The sequence below is a fragment of the Vombatus ursinus genome, unplaced genomic scaffold (assembly GCF_900497805.2).
Source record: "Vombatus ursinus unplaced genomic scaffold, bare-nosed wombat genome assembly UNPS02014832.1, whole genome shotgun sequence".
Classification (NCBI taxonomy): domain Eukaryota; kingdom Metazoa; phylum Chordata; class Mammalia; order Diprotodontia; family Vombatidae; genus Vombatus; species Vombatus ursinus.
The window spans coordinates 5,204,048-5,222,456 of NW_020954610.1; the positions used below are offsets into that span (position 1 = coordinate 5,204,048).

Below are 18,409 nucleotides of genomic sequence, written 5' to 3' on the forward strand. Positions count from 1 at the left end.
ACAGAAAAGTAGATTCTTTAAAGATACTTCCAAATATAATCTTGAGTTTGGAATCTGGATATCTATTTATAAAAAGATGAGCAACAAAATATAAACATTCTTATTCTTGGTATATGTTCCTCTTTTTGTCTCAGCTTTCTAGCCTTCAAAATCTTCAGATATGGCATTTCCCAAACTTGGGATATCTCTGTAATTCACTCCTCTAAGCCACATTTCTCTCATTTTCAAAATACTATTCAAGCTTACTACCTCTTGACATTTTCCCCAGATGGGCACCACCCAACTCTCTTCTTTCCAGAGTTCATCACATTAGGCTTTGTTGATTTCTTTAGCATGTATACATAAGTAGTAACTTTATGAATTATTCCTCCAATTACATTTTTATTTCCAAAATAAATCTCTCTTTTAAAAAATAGTATCTTAATGTGGTTTAGTGGATAGAGTGATGGGTAGGAGTCACAAAGACCTGGGTTCAACACTTAACCTTGGCACAGCCTCTCTTGGTAAGTCACATGACCTCTCAGCTCCCCAGGCAATTATCCAAAACTATAAGCTATAGATATGTTGCTGGGAATTTCCTACACCAGTGAAATCACAACTGGCACAGAAATATTTTGGTTGAATTTGACTTCCTGGTGTGAAATGCAAGAGAAAAATTCAAATATACTTGTGAAACTGGAATAGTTTTATTTAATAAGCCATAAATTGGAGCAAATCTTCATTGTACCAAATAAGTGTTAAGTAGAAGCACAGAAAAACTCAATTGGCAAAAGTTTAGTTTTTCCTAGTCACAGAAAAGTGGATTCTTTAAAGATACTTCCAATTTTTATCTTTGTATCCCTAGTGCCAAGCACATTGCCTAAACATAGCAGCTGTTTAATAAATGCTTGTTGTTTAATTAATCTCTTGTTTGAACCTAGGTCTTCTGACTCCACCCAAACCCAGTGCTTTCCCACACTATTATGGTCTTCTGACTCCAAGGCCTCTGTTCTTTCCCCTATATAACTGTTGTCTCTGGGATCTCAAGTAAACAAGAAGGTATTTTATAACAATGAGATTAGCCAACATTTATATAGCACTTTAAAGTTTGCAAAGGACCTTATATACATTGAGTCATTTCAATGTCACAACCCTGGACAGTAGATAGTTACCTCATTTTGCAGATAAAGCAACTGAAGCCAGGACAGATGAAATAACTTGCTCAGAGGATTCAAACTTAGGTCTTCCTGACTTCAGTCAAGTCTAGCACTCTATCCATATGCCACGGGGATGATTAAAATCCTTGTAGAAAGTTAATATTTTAATATGATGTATATATATATACACATTAATATGTGTATATATATTATATGTATAATATAATATAATGTTTAAACATTTGTCATTTTTCATTATTTATTTGCAAAGGGTCTAACTACTTCTTTATTTTAAATATAATTCAGAGACCTGTTTTTCTACTCTAGTTGCAATTAAGGCCTCCTGCCTACTTCAATTCCTTTTATTTATAATCTAGGTCTGACCCACCTTCACTCTACAATACAGCCAAACTGGCCTATTAAAGGCCACATCTCCTACCTCTGAACCTTTGCAATGGGCTATCCCCTTTTCTTAAAATGCTTTCCCTTCTTACCTTTACCTTTTGGAATACCTAGACCCCTTCAGAGATCTGCTCAATTGCCTACCTGTTATGTAAAGCCTTTCTTGATCCTATGCAGTTTCCCCTCAGCTGTAAAGGCCTTGAGAATAAGGATTGTTGCTGTTGTTTTTTTTTGGGGGGGGGGGTGGTAGGTGGGGAGAAAGGGGTTTGAACCCTCAGAGCCCAGCATACTATCTTTTGAAGAAGGTACTTAATAAAAGTTTCTTGATTGAATTTCACATTTTTTCGTTGATTGAAATCATCTTCTTTTGTGGATTTGTACTGGACAAAATATGGTCCTGTTAGGCTGAGTAGCAAAGCTCTGAAGGTGGTTGTATTTCTGCTGTGTCTTAATACCATCCCTGAGCCTTTGCTGTTGAGGATCTGTATCTGCATTGGTAAAAGTGATTTTCTCACTTTGTCTTTGCCTTTCTTTGTATGCCTAGTGTTTAGCACAGTAACTGACACACAGGTAGGTCCTTAATAAATGTTTATTGACTGACTCAAAAATCCTTAACACCAGTGAAATCACAGATCTGGACCAAACAAACAAAACTCAGTTCATTGCATTGTTTGCAGGCATTTCACATTTTAGGAGTGTCAATTTTGCTGTGAAAATACACTTAAACACACACACACACACATTGTATACTACACTACAATAATTTACATCAGAATTCACATATCTACAATTCTGCAAAAAAATTCTTTCCCTCCTCCTTGCATATCTACTAGTTACTTACTTTAGAAACAAGTTTTGTTCAATGTTACGACAAAAAATGTTATTGGGAAATACTTTATGGAAAATAGGATATTTAACGTACTGGCTATCAACTTTCTCCACACCCAGTAAAAGGGGAGGAGAAGGGAATAAGCATTTATGCACTGCCTACTCTGTGCCAGGCACTGTCAACTCAGTGTGGTAGGTGCTATTATTATCCCCATTTTTCAGCTGAGGAAACTGAGGCAAACAGGTTAACTGACTTGCCCAGGGTCATATAGTTAGTAAATATCTGAGGCTTCTTTTGAATTTAAAGGCACAGTGTTCTATCACACTGCCATCTCTAGCAAGATCCCATATATAGCAATGGGAAGAATCTTGATAAGTTACAAGGACAGCTGATAATGACTTATGTGTTGTCTTCCTGTTTAGAATGTAAGCTCTGTTTTTTGTTTGTTTGTTTGTTTTTTAGGCAATTGGGGTTAAGTGACTTGCCCAGGGTCACACAGCTAGTAAGTGTCAAGTGTCTGAGGCCGCATTTGAACTCAGGTCCTTCTAACTTCAGGGCCGTGCCCTATCCACTGCGCCACCTAGCCGCCCCCTGAATGTAAGCTCTCTGAAGACAGGGACAGTTTTGATTGTTTCTACTTGTATTCCCAACACTTATTAACTGTTCCTGGTACACAGTAAGAGCTTAAAAAAATGTTCTCTCCCTCCTCCCCGCCCCCCCATCCCACTCCACCCAAATTATCATTTGTCTGTCCATCCTTCAGTCTCGATGACCTCTGAGGTCCCATCTAGCTATAACATACTAAGATGTAAATGAGGTAACTTCTCCAACACAAGCAAAATCAAGGCCTTACTTTCTGGAGCTTCCTAAGGATATTCTGGTAGGAGTTACCTGAAGGTACTTGTCTCCATAGAAACACTAATTTGAAAGCCAATGATCTAAAGAAAGGTATTATTCCTTGAGGCAGGCTGTTTACATGAATCAACATTTCTCTAATACTTGTCAGTGTTTTGTAACACTTTCTTAAGTGCCAATTGTAGCTTGCCAGTTCTTCTGAAGTGTAGAGGCTGTAAATGGGTGAAGCCAGAACGGTAACCAGGTTCCCTTGGGGCTTTTTCTGTCATTGTAATGCAGAAGTTCTTTTTAGTGTTTTCATTTTGCATAATCATTAGTTATTTGGAGACTAGTGAGAAGCAAGGGACAGATCTATTAAGTCTTGATTAGCCAGTATGCATTAAAAGTGCTTGTTTTCCATTATCCCCCACTTCTTACCCTTAATCCACACCTATTGGAAGTATTTTTATCTTGATTTTCTGCATTTGATAGTGCAACTGGAATTTACTTGCTAAAATGGATCTCTAGGGATTACTTTAGGGTAAAAAATTTTCTCCTGGGATTAAAAAAAAAAAAAATTACAAGCATGCTGTAAGGAAACATCTGGCTAGAAAAATATATGGGTGGGGCACCCCAACTTTCATCACTTGAAACTTGTCCTTTCCACTGCTCTGCCTGAGAAATATTCATTCATTAGCACACAATCTACGCCTCTCAGATTTTGAATAAACACAAAATCAGAGTCCAAGATTTAATATGGTCTGTTTTCTCTTCTATTCAATATTAACCTTTAAATCTCAGTACAAGGAGTTATAATCTGTTTTTGCACTGTCTTTCAAAATACTGAAGAAAAACGTTAACCCAGCCCAAATCAATTTACTATTTGTTTTACTGAGGGGGAAAGAAGCCAGCAAAGCAACTATGCAGAGGAACAGCTATGAAAAGAAAATAAACTTTATTTTCCACTATCTCATGGTTTCCAAATACTTAACATCCAGAGAATTTGTTCTTTCCTTTTATTGTGGATTTGATGGTGATTTTGAGCTCCATGCTCCATGTAACAATGCTCTAGGGGATTGCCAATGTAATGTCCTGATTTATTTAAAGATTTCCATTTTATATTAGTAGATAACCATTGGAGGTAAAATAATCTCTGTAGAAGAATTAAGGAAATGGGCTATGAAAAATCAAAACATAAGAAATGATACAAAAAATCCAAAGGGAAGCCCGGCAGCTTAGTGGATTGATCACACTAGCCCTTGAGTTGGGAAGACTGGACTTCATATCTAGCTTCAGATATTTACTAGTTGTGGGACCCTGGGCAAGTTACTTTTACATCTGTCTGACTCAAATTCTGTATCTATAAAATGGGGGTAATAAAGCACCTTCACCCTAGGTTTATTGTGAGGAGAAAATGTAATAATACTTATAACATGCTTTGCAAACTTTAAAGTCTGACCTGACCCTTCATGACCCCATTTGGGATTTTCTTGGCAAAGATACTGGAGTGGTTTGCCATTTTCTTCTTCAGCTCATTTTACAGATGAGGAAACCAAGGTAAATAGGGTTAAGTGACTTGACCAGGGTCATACAGCTTATTAGTATCAATCCACTTCAACACCTCCCTGCCCACTAAAAAAGCACTCTATGAATGTACTCTGTTATTAAGGTGGTGAACAAAGAGAGGTAATTCAATGCAAGAATACTTGCTTATGTCGGAAAGGACTTTAGTGTAGTCAGAAAAAAAGAGATGAGCCTTATTTCTTTTAAATCTTTTTGGTTTAAAACATTATTAGTCAGTCTTTGAACTAGGTAAATGAAATTCCATCTAACATTTAAATTAAATGGGAGGTGAAAGCTACAGGCCCTAAAACTTTGAGATCTTTGACCCCACTCCCAACATAGATCTCTTCCTATTCCTGAGGTCCTCAGGTACATGAGGCAATAGAACAATGTGCAGGTTCTCGAGTCAGAGGACCTCAGCTCCATGCCAATCTGTGATTTAACTACCTTAGGCAAATCATTTAGTCTCTATAGGTCTCAGTTTACTTATCTGTAAAATGAGAGGGTTGAACTAGATGATTTAAATATTTGCAACAACTGCTATTGAATACGAACTTTTTGTGGGTAAGGTGAACCAAAGTTTTGTCTGGTCCAAGAAATTATCAACCACACATTTTACGTTTAAAGTTGAATGAAAAAGTAATTAAAGTGACGTTTCCAAAGCATAAACACACTTTCCACTTAACAGAAAACGGGCATATCTGTTCAATGGTGGTTAAATAAAATGTTGCCGGCCTTTTGGGTAGGAGGCTCATTACATCGAATTCTAAGGGCCACAGTCTGCACTAATTTTGGACGTATGCAGGCTTAAATTCTCCAGAACAAATGTCAAATGAATTTCTCTTCAGCTACTTCTTTTCTTTAATCTGTCCTATGCTTTTCAGTTTCTGTTGAGCTAAATGCTAAACTGGAGACTGTGGTAGTGGTGGTGGTGTTGGTGGTGCTATGGAAGGAAGAGGGCATTGTAATTACTATCATCGGTCTTTGGAATGGGTTCAGAAAAGGTGCCTAACTTCAGTGAGTCCCATTATTAATGGTCTGTGCAAATGGCATTTTTTCCTACAAAGCCCAAATACTGTCCTTGTCTTTCAAGGGTATCTCACTTGTAGATGTGGAGAGCCCTGGTAGAAGTGCACTCTGCTTGAACTATTTCAAGAAGACTAATCATGTCTCTATTCTATTTGTGTGAAAAATCTTAAATTAATCAGAATATATTAACACTTAGAAGTTACTCAGCCATGTGTATAATATGTAAATACATTTATATTGTTCATATATAGACACATTAAGATGCTGTGATAGTATTTATATCTGTGTGTCTATGCTTATTGCTTATATATACATATTCCTTCTGTTACAATTTATGTTTTAAAATACATAAAAAATTCCTCTCAAAGAAGGCCAAAGGATGATATTTTGAGGGGGTGGTGGTCTTTATTTTATGTTGTTGGCATGGTCAAGCATCTTTTGAAAAAAGATGGCTGGACCTTGAGAATCTTATCAAATAGGAGCCAAATAGCCTAAAATACTGTCTTTGACTAAAGGGTAAATGGATACTCTAGGGCAAGTTTATTCATCGTTTAAACTGTAAACAAAAAGGTGAGTTGTGAAAACAAACACTTCATTTCCTCAGAGGCTCATTCTTCTCTGTTGAGTTTCTTTTCTTTCCTCTCACACCTTTTCCCATCCATAAGTCTTCCTTCCTCCTAAGCTTTGTCTCTTGTATCCAGTACAAGTACTGAAGTTGCAAAGGAGATATTTTTAATTATAAGTACTACAGTAATGAATTCAAGCACACTCATTTATCATAAAAGGCTTCCCCATCTGCCTCTAAAGTATGCTTTAAAATGTTGTGTATTTGATAACATTAACACTGAGAATTTTCCATCCGTTAGTGCTAAGCATTTCAGATGCTATTTTTTTTTTTTAAAGAGCATGGAGGTAGTTTCAGGCAGAAACAGTACATTTATCTCTCTGTATGTGAGTGTGTGTGTGGTCTCTTTTCCTAATTTATTTGCACTTCAACCCATTGGGATCAAACTGCAATCCCTGTAGGCAAAAGGAGATTAGGGAGAGGGGACTCGCTTCTCCCTCCTCTTCCCCCAAAACACACACACACACACTCACACCCCCCCCCCCCCAAGAGAAAGCAACTTCTCAAGTACCACAAGTTCTTCTGGCCACTGTACAAATTGTTCCTCAGCATGGAGGGTTTCCAAAAGACCTAATTAGCAACTCACAGCAAACATTTCTTTGCATTAGCTAATGATCCGGCTACACTTGTAAGCAAACAGTACCAACATATCTAATCAATGTTGAAAAACCAACCAAATGCCTATTAAACATCTGGATGTAATTTTCTAGTTAAAATAAAATGAAAACATGTGCAGGTTCCTTTGATCTATGCCTTAAAAAAGAAATTGTTGATAAAAAACCATACTGACCAGTCAAAGTGTCATTTTCATAAAGTCTAGTCGTTTTTCTTCAAATGCTCCCAATTTAATTTTGTTGGTTTCCTGCAATCTCTAATTTTACCATATTGTGCGAAACCACAAGAGATTCTTTGGATCTGATTTTATTTGAGGTTTTACTGCTGCATGGATCTGCTACTGATTTTTTTCTACTTTGCAGTCTTTCTTTTTCCTCTTCTCTGTCTCTTTTAGTAAAGGAGCATGTTGAGCAAAAGGTTATATAAAGTAATGCTGAGAAAAGTCCTTCTGGAGCCCTTCTGACAGGGTTAGGCTCAAAGAAAAATTCCTAGCTAAAAAAATTAAATGATGAATAATGAAAGCAGTAACTATTAACTAGAAAGTAGAGAGGATAATGAAAATGGCTTTTTAAAAAAGCTTGACCCCATTATTATTTGTTTCATAAAAAAAGAGGTAATGATTTTAAGAAGGTACATAATTTTTTGGATTCTATGATTAGCTGCCTCAATTAACTTTTTTTTTCATTGCTCTGCAATGCAGAACAGTGGAATAAATCACAGGAAAAGATTTTCTCCTATTAAGGAAACAATACTATCTAGTATCTATAACATCTAGTATTCATTTGGACATGTAGTGGAAATACTTGTGTTATTGGTAGGTTGAAGATTTGATAATCAACAATACGTGAATGGAAAAAAAATGAATATGTGCATCTATGGTAAAATGAACAGTACCACAATCCTTTGTTTCCTTTGCTGGAAAAAAAAAAGGTACTGTTCATCAGAAGCTCAGTTTTACATGGAAACTGCACTTAATATTTTTTCTAGTAAAAACATCATCCATACATGAATGTTAAGGTTAAAGAAGATTATGTTTAACAGACTTCAAATAGAAGAGTAGAAATTATGGATTTGATAAGTTGGCACTCTCTATTTTCTTTTAAATAATACTGTAGGCAATCTGCACATATATTATTTATTTAAAACATAAGATTAAAGCTGCTTGATTGTTTAAACACCATCATTTGTAATGCAGTTTGATGAGAGTTTTGCAGTATAATTATTACAGTCTGACAATCAAGGAGAAAATATGACCTTGAAAAGGGGCAGAGCCTTCCACATCTTGCAGGGATGCTGCTCTGAGAAAAGAAGAAACTGGTGAAAAGTAGCCATCATTAGGGCACATAATTAGAGACTTTCAATTGTAAAAGATAATTTTCCAGAGATAACACAGAGAGGAAATTTTGAAAGTCCTGGTATCTCAACAGCCATAGGTCAGGAAGTAGTTGTCAATAAAGAAACCTGGAGTTTTCCCCAATATAGCCAGGAAAACTTAGTGATTAAAAACATTTTAAGTTAATAAAACATTACAGAACATTATTATGGGGGGTGGGGGTAAGGAGAAGGGATGGAAGAGGAGAGGAGGAAGAATAGAAGGGAAGTAGCACTGTTTCTGTTCCTGTTCCAAAATACACTGTTTTAATTTGTCTGTTTATATCTAATTACCAGCTTGTGCCAGCAGGTTAAAATTCACACCAGCCAAAGCTGGGTAAGCAGGTGTGTTGCTGTCTCCCTCACCACTTATCCTCCTATATGCATGTATATCTGTGATATGTTCACACCTTCTGCATAAAACTGAACAAAATCCTATGAGTACAGAAGAAAAATTGTTCTAGATAAAAATAACGGGACATAATGTGAACATTGCCCACCAAACCAAAATGAATCTTTGATACAGTGACCAGATGTTGCCCTCATGTAAACTTGTATCCATAATACACACAGATGTATATGTATATGCATATATGTCCATATACGTATAGTTGCATTTGAAATGTATTTCTAAAAAGGGGGGGAGGGGTAAGGCTGAATTTATGTGATCACATAATCTGACAAAAAGAGGAAGTGCTTCCAGGGACTTTATTTTCCATGTAAACAAGACAAATTGCAATGTTTGTGATTATTCATGAGTGAAAATTCCACTTATTTAGTAGACTGCAGAGATGAAATTCTGAATGTTTAAGAATTTACTATAGCCTTCAAATATACAGCCTAAAAATGTTTGTTTTTCATTTATAATTGAAGTTTGAGGCTTGATACAATCATGAAAAAAATCAATCTTATAAATGTTTTAAAACTACAATAGTGAAAGATGTTGCATAAAATGATCCTTTAAATATTTTAAGAAGAATGATCTTTGTAAATGCAAGAATCTTTAAATAAAGTGCATCTGTTTAAATAGCAAATGCTTTAAAAAAAAGACTTAAGTCTTTAAGAGTTTTTAAAGAAGACAATTGGGATAAAGCAGTCATTAATACTAAAAGACTCATTAACTAAATTCCAACATAAGATTCACGTTTGTCAAAGAAGTACATTTCCAATGGAAGGGTATGTTACCATTTGGCAAAGATAACATTCACACATGGGGCAGGTGGAAAGAACTTTGTTGAACTATACTTTAAACAAAACTGAAAACTCTTTGCAAAATTAAAGATTTTCAGGTTTGTATGCATACATTTGCACTGGTAGAACTGAAAAATTCCAATGCATCCTATTTATACAAAGACCTTTGAGCTGAAATTCCATCTTCTATGAATTCCAGCTAGGTCACTTACCCAACACTCTCCAGTTATTACCTGAAATATTTCAGTGCTCTTTTACCATCAAAACTATCTGGGGGAAAAACAGGTTTGTCAGCACACAAGGCCGAGTTACAAGATTTCTTCCTTTCTTTTCAGCTTTTGGAAAGATTATGGTGGTAATTGGGGTGTAGGGCTTTTTAAAGGTTTGAGGTTGATTCACAACATAGGCTGGTTAAAATTCTCAAAGTGGGTGTGAGTTCATCCTAAGCAAGTAACATGACTTTTCTTCGGACACGTGTAATTTGTGTCACAAGTCTTTTTTCTAGCTTTCTGCTAAATAAAACCACTGTGGATTTTAAAAAGTGCTTTGAGATCCTAAAAAAAAAAAATGCTACGTAATTTCAACGTGGGAGTCATATGTAAAAATGCCTAGGCGTACAGCCACGTCTTCTCCACTATGCCTTTTCATCAAGTGCATGTGCTACCCTTTTGTGTCCGTGAAAAGGTAACTATTGATAAAAACAAACCTTAAAGACATTTTTGAATGTGACCTCGCTTTCAAAGTAATGATATCAAACGAGTGGCTTCCATGAGGGGAAAAAAATGTGTTCTCCTTTAATTCCCCTTAATTCCCAATCACAACGAGATGGTTTGCCTCACTGGGTTACCCTCACAGATATCTGAAGGTTTTTTTTTTTAAAAAAAGAAAACGATAGAATTTTAAAACCACACACTCCTACTGACACTGCTCCTCGCCCCCTCTCCCCTTCTCCCTTTTCTCTCCAGAGCGCGCCCGCGCGCTCACTCTCCCCCACGTTACTTTGATTGACAGCTCAGTACTGCCGCTCTCCTTCCCACCGACCTTCCCATCATCCGTGCCAATCTCAGTATTCCCCCGCTTCCTATTGGCTGGCCTGGGCGTCCCGCAGCTCCTCCAGGAACGCTTCCTCACGGAGCCGGGGAGGACGAGGCTGGGCGGAGGGGGGCGGGAGGAGAGACAGGGGAGACAGTGCTGATAGAAGAGAGAAGAAGAGGGAGAATGGTGAAGTGGGGGTGGGGGGGGAAAAAGGACGAGGCTGGTACTGCCCTGCCATAGGACGATGGGAGGCGTGTCGTCAGGAGCCCACGTTGGGTCTTGGAACGGACGATTGGTTGGGCCGGGATTCCCCTCCTCCTCCTTCTCCTCCCACCCTCATCCACACGGACTCCATCCTCAACTCTTCGCCCCCCTTCCCCTCTCCCCGCCCGCGCCGGGGTGGGCGGGGCCGGCCGCTGGTTAGCTAGAGGAGTGTGAAACCGCGTGTTAATGTTACCAGCGCGAGAGGCGCAGGCGGCGGCGGTGGCGGCGCAGGTTTGAGCAGGAGCAGGAGCAAGAAGAGCAAGAGCCGGAGCTGGAGCAGCAGCGCCGGATACATTGTGTCCCGCTTCTAGAGAGGCGGCTGATTGCCACCCGCTCGGTGCTATTGATTTAGCGAGCAGTGGCAGCAGCTTCAAGGGCCGTCGAGACCCTTCCCGGCTGAGCATTCCAATTCATCTCTCCCCGGCCCCCTGATCACCCTATGACTCTCGATAGATAGCCCAGTGGAGTTTGTCTGCTTGCAGGGGTTGGGGGGGGTGGAAGGCAAAGAAGATCACCAGCGAGCGAGCGAACGGGCTTGCTCCGTGGATTCTTCCCAATCGTACCTCGGTTTATGGATGTTTTCCCCGGGATTCCCGAGGAACTTTACTTGTGGCTGGAGCGTCGATTGTTAAAAGGAAAACATAAAAAGGGCGGGGGGCGCAAGGGTGGAAAAGGAAAAATAAAAGCACAAAAAGGATTAGCAGCAGCAGAAGACATCAGGGCTGCGGGGCCGTGCGGGTGTCTATGAATGTGAGGAGATGCTGGGGCTGCGGCGGCGGCTGCTGCATGGGTGTGTGTGAGAGTCGCTCCCCGATGTGCTCCAGGCGCGAGGAGGCGGAGGCGGCGGCGGCGGCAGCTGGGAGGCTGCTGCACCCGGGTGGGCTGCACCCTTCTGAGTAACTGAGAATTGCCCCAGCTGGTTTGCTTTTTCTGCTACTAGGATTTTTCTGCAACGACACAAGAAGACTATTGCCTCCTTCTACTACCACCAACCACCTCGTCCCTCGCTTCGGCTTATTTTAGTTGGGATTTTTTTTTTCAATCTTCACTCCAAGACTGCTTGAGTGCATATGCTGCGTGGCCACCCCCTCCTCTCTTGCGCTCTCTCTCTCTCTGCACTTTCCTTGCATCATTACCCTTGTCTCTGTGGTTGCTGGTGATCACTTGGCTCTGAGCCTCCACCCCGGGCTCTGTGTGTGTGTGAGTGTGTGTCCCCACCTCCTCCCGGGAGCGTCTTTGAGCCTAGCCGGCCCGAGTACGGATGTGTACGTTTATATGTGAGTGATCCTGTGTTCCCCTTTGCACCCACCAACCCCTGTCTGGACGGCGTGGGTTGACAATTCCTTCCAAATTCGCCTCCTGGCTGCTTTTCCTGGATATCGTCTTTAACCCGAGAAGTAACCCGGCTTGTTCGGGGGTTTCCGGTCCCCTGATTGTTAGTTTGTTTTTGTTAGGGGGTGGGGCAGCGTTCTTTTGCCACCTGCAAGGTGCCCCCCACGGAGCAAGGGCGGGAGGGGTGGGAGAAAGACTGGATTGATTTGCCCTGGACCTGCGCAGCTCGCGCATCAGAGGGGAGTGGTTGCTGGTGGGGGAGTTAACCTTGGTCCCGGCTTTGGCCGTCGGGGACGAAGACCTGTGCGCCCACCCTGTCTCCCACCTCACCGACGGAACTGGGTGATTCCATTGTCCACCTCGGTTCCGTCCTCTTCTTTCCGAAGCCCAGAAACTCTCCTTCCCTCCCCCACTCCCCGAGGCCGGGCGGCAGACGTTGGCCCCAGTGGGAGGTGGGGGCGGTGAGCAGGAAGAGAGGGAAATGTGGCCCTGAGCTCGGGGAGGCAGCGACCCACCCGGCGGCCCGGCCTTGGGGAGCCCTAGTGGCCCAACTCCGGCTCTGGTCCTGCCTGGCTGTTGTGCGTGCGTGTTTGTATGTGCGTGTAATGTCAGTGTCTGTGCGCGCGCGCTTGTGTGTGCATGTCTAACGCGCACCCTCCCACCTCCTCCTCTTGCTTGGATCTTCTTTCTTTCTTCTTGTCTTAATTTTTCTCGGCGGGATTAAAGTTGGAAATTGAGCGGAGAATTGAGCTGCCCAGGAGCAAGGCAGCGGCTGCCGTCAGAGCGATGTTCCCGCAAAGCCGGCACCCGGTAAGGAGCGGCGGGGCCCCGGGGCCCTGGGCGTGTGCTGGGGGGGGCATGTGGGGGGGGGAAAGTAGGGGACGGTTTTGAGGCTGGGGGAGGCGCTGTTCTCGTGCTGTGCTGGGGTGTCTATTACATCTGCCCTGCCTTTGCTCCACTTTCCCCCTGAGGGGATCGGGGCTGCTTAGGTTGGGTTCTCAGAGTTTCCGGCCCTATTTACCGCTTTGGGTGCGGGGGTGGGGGGGGGAAGAGGAGTGGAAGATGCTTTGTGGGTTTTTTTTTTTTAACTTATTTGACTAATTGGGTGGAGGCAAAAATCGCTTTCAGACCTTTAGCACCTTTTACTCCTGGCCACCTTCCCCCCCTCCCAACCCCACTTTTAATTCCTTTCTTAGCACCTCTAAAGGCGGCACATAGGCCAGTGGGGTGGGGGACGGGGACAGAGAAGCTTCTTAGATTTCTTCTCCTCATCACATCCCTTCTTTTCCTACCCCCTATATGAGAGGGAGGTGTTTAGTTCTCTCTCTTCCCCCCCCCCCCCAGTAGCTGGCCCCCACTCTGTTCCCCCTTTGTTCACTGTCTATTTACATGTCAACTGCAGCCCTGGATCCAGTGGGGCCAGGGCTGGCCCGAGTCCTCTTGAGTGACTCTGGGAACTGGGAGTATGGGGCCGGGGTGTTTGTTACTCCGCTCCTCTCCCTAGGGCTATTATCTTTATTGCCTATAGGAGGGGCGGGCACCCATCTTTTCTACCACCTTCCCAGGCCCTTTAGGAGAAGGGTGCTACTTCTGCCAGAATTACTTAAGTATCTCCCATCTGCGTCCCCAGGAGTGGGATGGGGAGGGGCGGGGGTAGATTTTCGACCTAGCTTCTACTGACCGGGAGTTTCAGCAAACGGGGTGGGGGCAGGGAGAAAGCGCTACCATCTGCCTCCCCCAAAGTAAACTGAAAAAAATTAGTTTCTTTTTGTACCTGCGATAGCCGGCAACTTTTGTTTTGGTTGTGTTGGTTTGGTTTGTTGTCTCACCTTGCTCGCTCACGCTGTCTATCTCTCCTTACCTCCCTCTCTCTCCTCTCCCCCCCCCTCCATTCCTGTACTTGTATGCACACCCATCCCACACTCCCCCCAGACGCCGCACCAGGCTGCAGGTCAGCCCTTTAAATTCACCATCCCGGAGTCCCTGGATCGGATCAAAGAGGAGTTCCAGTTCCTGCAGGCCCAGTATCACAGGTGCGTGCAGCAGGCGCAGCGGGTGCATTAAGTCCTGAGCCGACCCGGTCTGTCTCTGGCCTGGGGGTTGGATGTCAGCGTGGAACATATTTGACTTGGTGGGGGTTGGGGGCCTATGTGGTTTTCTCTTTCTCTTTACTGTCTTATCCCTGGGGTGGCAGCTGTATTTAGTACTTGTGTCCAGGCGGTGGCGTGTGGAATCACAGTTAAAACCTGTCATTCACTTTTCCTCCTTTTTTTCCCTTTCTTGGGTTTTCTCAGTTCTCTCTTTTTTCTTCATCCCCAACTTCTATTGTTTTGGCCCCCTGTTTGCTGCTGTTCGAATGAACTCTTTTTCGTTTTGGAGTTGCATGAGAACCGTCAATATTTGCCTTTCGTTTATTTATTTTGCAACAGGCTGAGCAGAAAACACTGGCTCAATCAATGTATTAGTCGTGGAATGCAGGGGACCCAAATGTAGTGTTGAAATAACTATTTGGCTGTGTTGGGAGATAGAGTTGTACAAAGCAAAGTTCATTGTGGAAAGCTTACTCCTTTTAAACGTTTATAGTTGTTGGAGATCTAAAAAATAAATAGAATTCTCAAGTTCTCATCCTCAGAGCTCCTTTGAACTGAAGCTTCTGCATATAAAGTTCATCATAGCACTTGAGTACAAGTATCGACTCACTGTCCAAATCAGTGGGAATTTTAAACAGTGAAAGAAACATTGATATTGTGGCTTGTTAGTTGTTAACAGCTTAAAAGCCAATTTCACACTAAGAAATTGGCTTTTATACTTCAAAGATAAATTCCGTCACAGTTTAAGTTAAGTTCAGCAGAATGTAGAAGGCAAATTATAAATGACCATTTTAATAGAGAATATCAATGAATCTATTTTTTTCTTCCAGGAATGCCCAGTATTCTGTTTAGGGCATGTACTTATCTAATCACAGAGTTCCAAAACTTTAATCATTCCATTGGCTACCTGACAGATGTTTTAATGTGTTTTAAGGACAAAAGTGAAACTAATGAACAGTTATGGAGGTAATTTTTCAAATACAATTTTAAAAACTTAGAGGGATGTTTGAATCCCCTGGTCAAAACACTCTATCTAAAATCTGTCTATCTATCTATCTATCTATATATGTTTGAAGCTCAAGTTTGTGTTCAGAGGCCAGTTATCTCACACCATGAACCTAAATTTAAACTTAACTGACCAAGAGTTAACAGAGGATAAAGCTGCTTGTTAGTCTGAGAGGCTGACTTATTTTTCTGCTCTCTACCTGGGATTGTGTGTGCTCTAAAAATGAATCATAATGGAATGAACTATACATAGAATTCATTTTACTTGTAGTCTCCATTAAATACGAGGACAAAGCTTTTGGGTGTTTACTTTGATAGTTTATAGTTTTTCTAAATTGGTCTGTGTTTTTACTTGAAGTGCAAATATGTGAGGCAGATGTTAAAACAAGTGACATAATGTTTACATGAAGTTGCCTGTTTTGTTTTTGTAGCCTTAAATTGGAATGTGAGAAATTGGCAAGTGAAAAGACAGAAATGCAGAGGCATTATGTGATGGTAGGTATTAAAGATTTATTTTTTTCTTTTCACATACCATAACATATATTTTCTTAGTATTACTCAACATGAGTTAATGAAACTTTTAATCCTCTTTTTTTCTTCACAGTATTATGAAATGTCATATGGATTAAACATTGAAATGCATAAACAGGTAAGATTTTTCAAGTAAATTCCAAATTGAGACCAAGAATCAATTTATGGCTCTCATCTTGGCATTGCTTTTGGTAATAGGTGAATTGAAGTCATTTTTAGGTCTCAGTTGCCCAGTTTATCATAGAATCACAAGCTTAGAGCTAGAATAGCCTTTTAGAAATCATCCAGTTGGACAGCCTCATTTTAGAGATAAAGGAAACTGAGACCCAGAAGTGGTTTGCCCAAAGTTCAGATTTGAATCCGCTTCTAAGACAATCTTTACATCCAGCATTCTTTCCTCTGTACCACACTCGGTCCTGATAATTACTTGGCAGAAGTTCTACAGCTCAATATGTTTGCAGAAAAATTTAAATCACTAGATAAAAGAGATAATGGAAATAAAAGATCTTCTGTTTACAGGAAGATAAAAATTGACTCTACTTTAATGCATGGATAGGTTTATGCTTAACCATTTGAATGTTATAGGTATATAGACCTGAAATCATATACATGTTGTTGAGAAATAAGTCAAGGTGGCAGAGTGGATAGAAAGGTATACTTAAGTGTAAGGCAGGACATGGGTTCATATTTGGCCTCAGATAACCTACTCGATAGGTGTGAGTGCAAGTCACTTAATCTCTGTTTCAGTTTGCTCATCTGTAAATAAGGAATAATAGCTGTAGTCCTTGCCTCCCAGGATTGTTATCAGGATTATTTTATATTATTTAAAGGTCTTTGCAAACCTAAAAGTACTATACAGATGTCAATTCATATAGTAATATTATAGTGTCTAGAGTCAGAAGGAGCCTTAAAGATAATTAATTATACTCCTTTTTTAGGTGAGAAAATGAAGGGCCATGGGGAAGGGAAATGACTTGACCAGGGTCACACAGGTAGCAAACAGCAGATCTAGGCTTTGAAGTTATGTACTTTTTGACTCCAAATTCAGTGGTTTTTCCCACTACAACATATAGATATGGTTGTACCCTGAAATTGTGTAAAAGAGCTTCTTTAATGTGGAAAAGGTATAAGAACTATGCAGCAAACACTGGTTTTCTTTTGTAGTTTTGTGGTGCTGCATAAAGATACCAGTTCAGTGGCTTGTAGGTAAACATAGCTTTCAAAATAATCTAGTAGAGGGAGTCTTGAATCTGGGAGGGAAAAAAAATTCTTTTATGAGTGTAGCATATGTTGATAGTAGCTGAGTTCCTAGTGGTTTTAAAAGCCTGGAAAGATTAGTGACTGGGAAAGCTCTGGTTATGACTGTGAGTTTGCAAGTTCCCATAAAATTCACACTTATGGCTACTATAATGGTGAATAAAAAGAGTATTGAACTGGAACAAGGCACTAAGGACCTCATAAGAGAAGAAAAGCTAAATGATTGCTCAGCCCAAAGGACCCTCAATTGAGTAGTCATTGTCTGCCAAAGAAAGCATTAATGGCAGGGTGTAAGTATTCCGTAGATATGCTGACGTTCACTTTTTCATCAGGAGGCTGGTACAATAAGTCTTTCAGAAATCGATTGCCTCTTAAAAAAAATTATCATTAGATGAAGTTGCACAGTTGGACACATTTCAAAGTGCAACAATACAATTCTTGCTTGATGTATATGTGCTATTTCATCTAAAACTCTTGTTTCATTAAATTAAAGAGCATGGCTGACCGGCTAGGGCATAGTGGAGAAATTGATTAGTTCAGGCTTCAGATCTTCACTATATTCAAAGACTTTCATTAAGCAAGTGTGTTTCAGAGTTGAATTCTGCTTTTGTAAATCTTGAGTTCTTTGATTCTTTTTAATTCGTTGCAGATTTTGATAATGCTGAGGTGTTGTTTTGGAAATCCTGTTTTCAGCTATGTTTGGGAGGAGATATTCTAATTTTCTTAGACTGTGATTTTTTTTTAAGTAATTTTCATTACAGCTTTTTTCAAAGCAAACTTTGTTTTTAACATCTTCAGGGTTGTTTGGGCTTTTTATTATAAATAACTACTCCCTTATCAAGAAGGATTGTAAACTTGGTGATTGTACAGGTCAGGAGGAGTCCTGGTTAAGTTTTGGGGGTCATTTTTTGGTAGCATATGGGAATTCACAAACTTTTGCCACAGAGTTCTAACTACTTGCCAATTTAATTTTTTAATGGAATTAAAAAGCAAAATTTGTATACTGAACAGAATGGATTATAAACGGTTGAGTTTTACTTTCAGCTCGTAAAATCAGAGGAATTAGTAGCTCATAGGACTGCTGGAGCTCCTGTTTTCCAAAAACATAAGATCACTGTGCTAATGCTAGATTTATTGAAGAATTTAAAGAATATGTAGTATTATTATTTTTGTCAGCCATGCGTAGTTGCATGACCTTTCCTTTTTCCTTAAAAGAGAAAGGAGATAAAAGTGTCAGAAGTATGTGTGTGGCAGGAATAAGAAATGTGTTGGGGAGTAGAGCTATGTTCCTGTGCATGTA

General features: G+C 40.5%; 1 protein-coding gene across 7 annotated transcripts in view; it reads left to right on the plus strand.

The window, feature by feature from the left end:
• Positions 1-11,103: 11,103 nt before the first annotated feature.
• The window catches only part of LOC114025726 (transducin-like enhancer protein 1), a 116,472-nt gene continuing 109,166 nt past the window's right edge, over positions 11,104-18,409 (plus strand). For 3 of the 7 annotated variants that reach the window (XM_027839187.1, XM_027839186.1, XM_027839191.1), the window contains exons 1-4: positions 12,444-13,036; positions 14,159-14,259; positions 15,753-15,816; positions 15,926-15,970. In XM_027839187.1, coding sequence (XP_027694988.1) covers positions 13,013-13,036; positions 14,159-14,259; positions 15,753-15,816; positions 15,926-15,970 — 234 coding nt within the window. In that variant the 5' untranslated portion in view covers positions 12,444-13,012. Of the gene's footprint in view, positions 12,172-12,443; positions 13,037-14,158; positions 14,260-15,752; positions 15,817-15,925; positions 15,971-18,409 lie in introns of those variants that run through there. The other 4 variants (XM_027839188.1, XM_027839189.1, XM_027839184.1 and 1 more) reach the window with 3 other exon arrangements.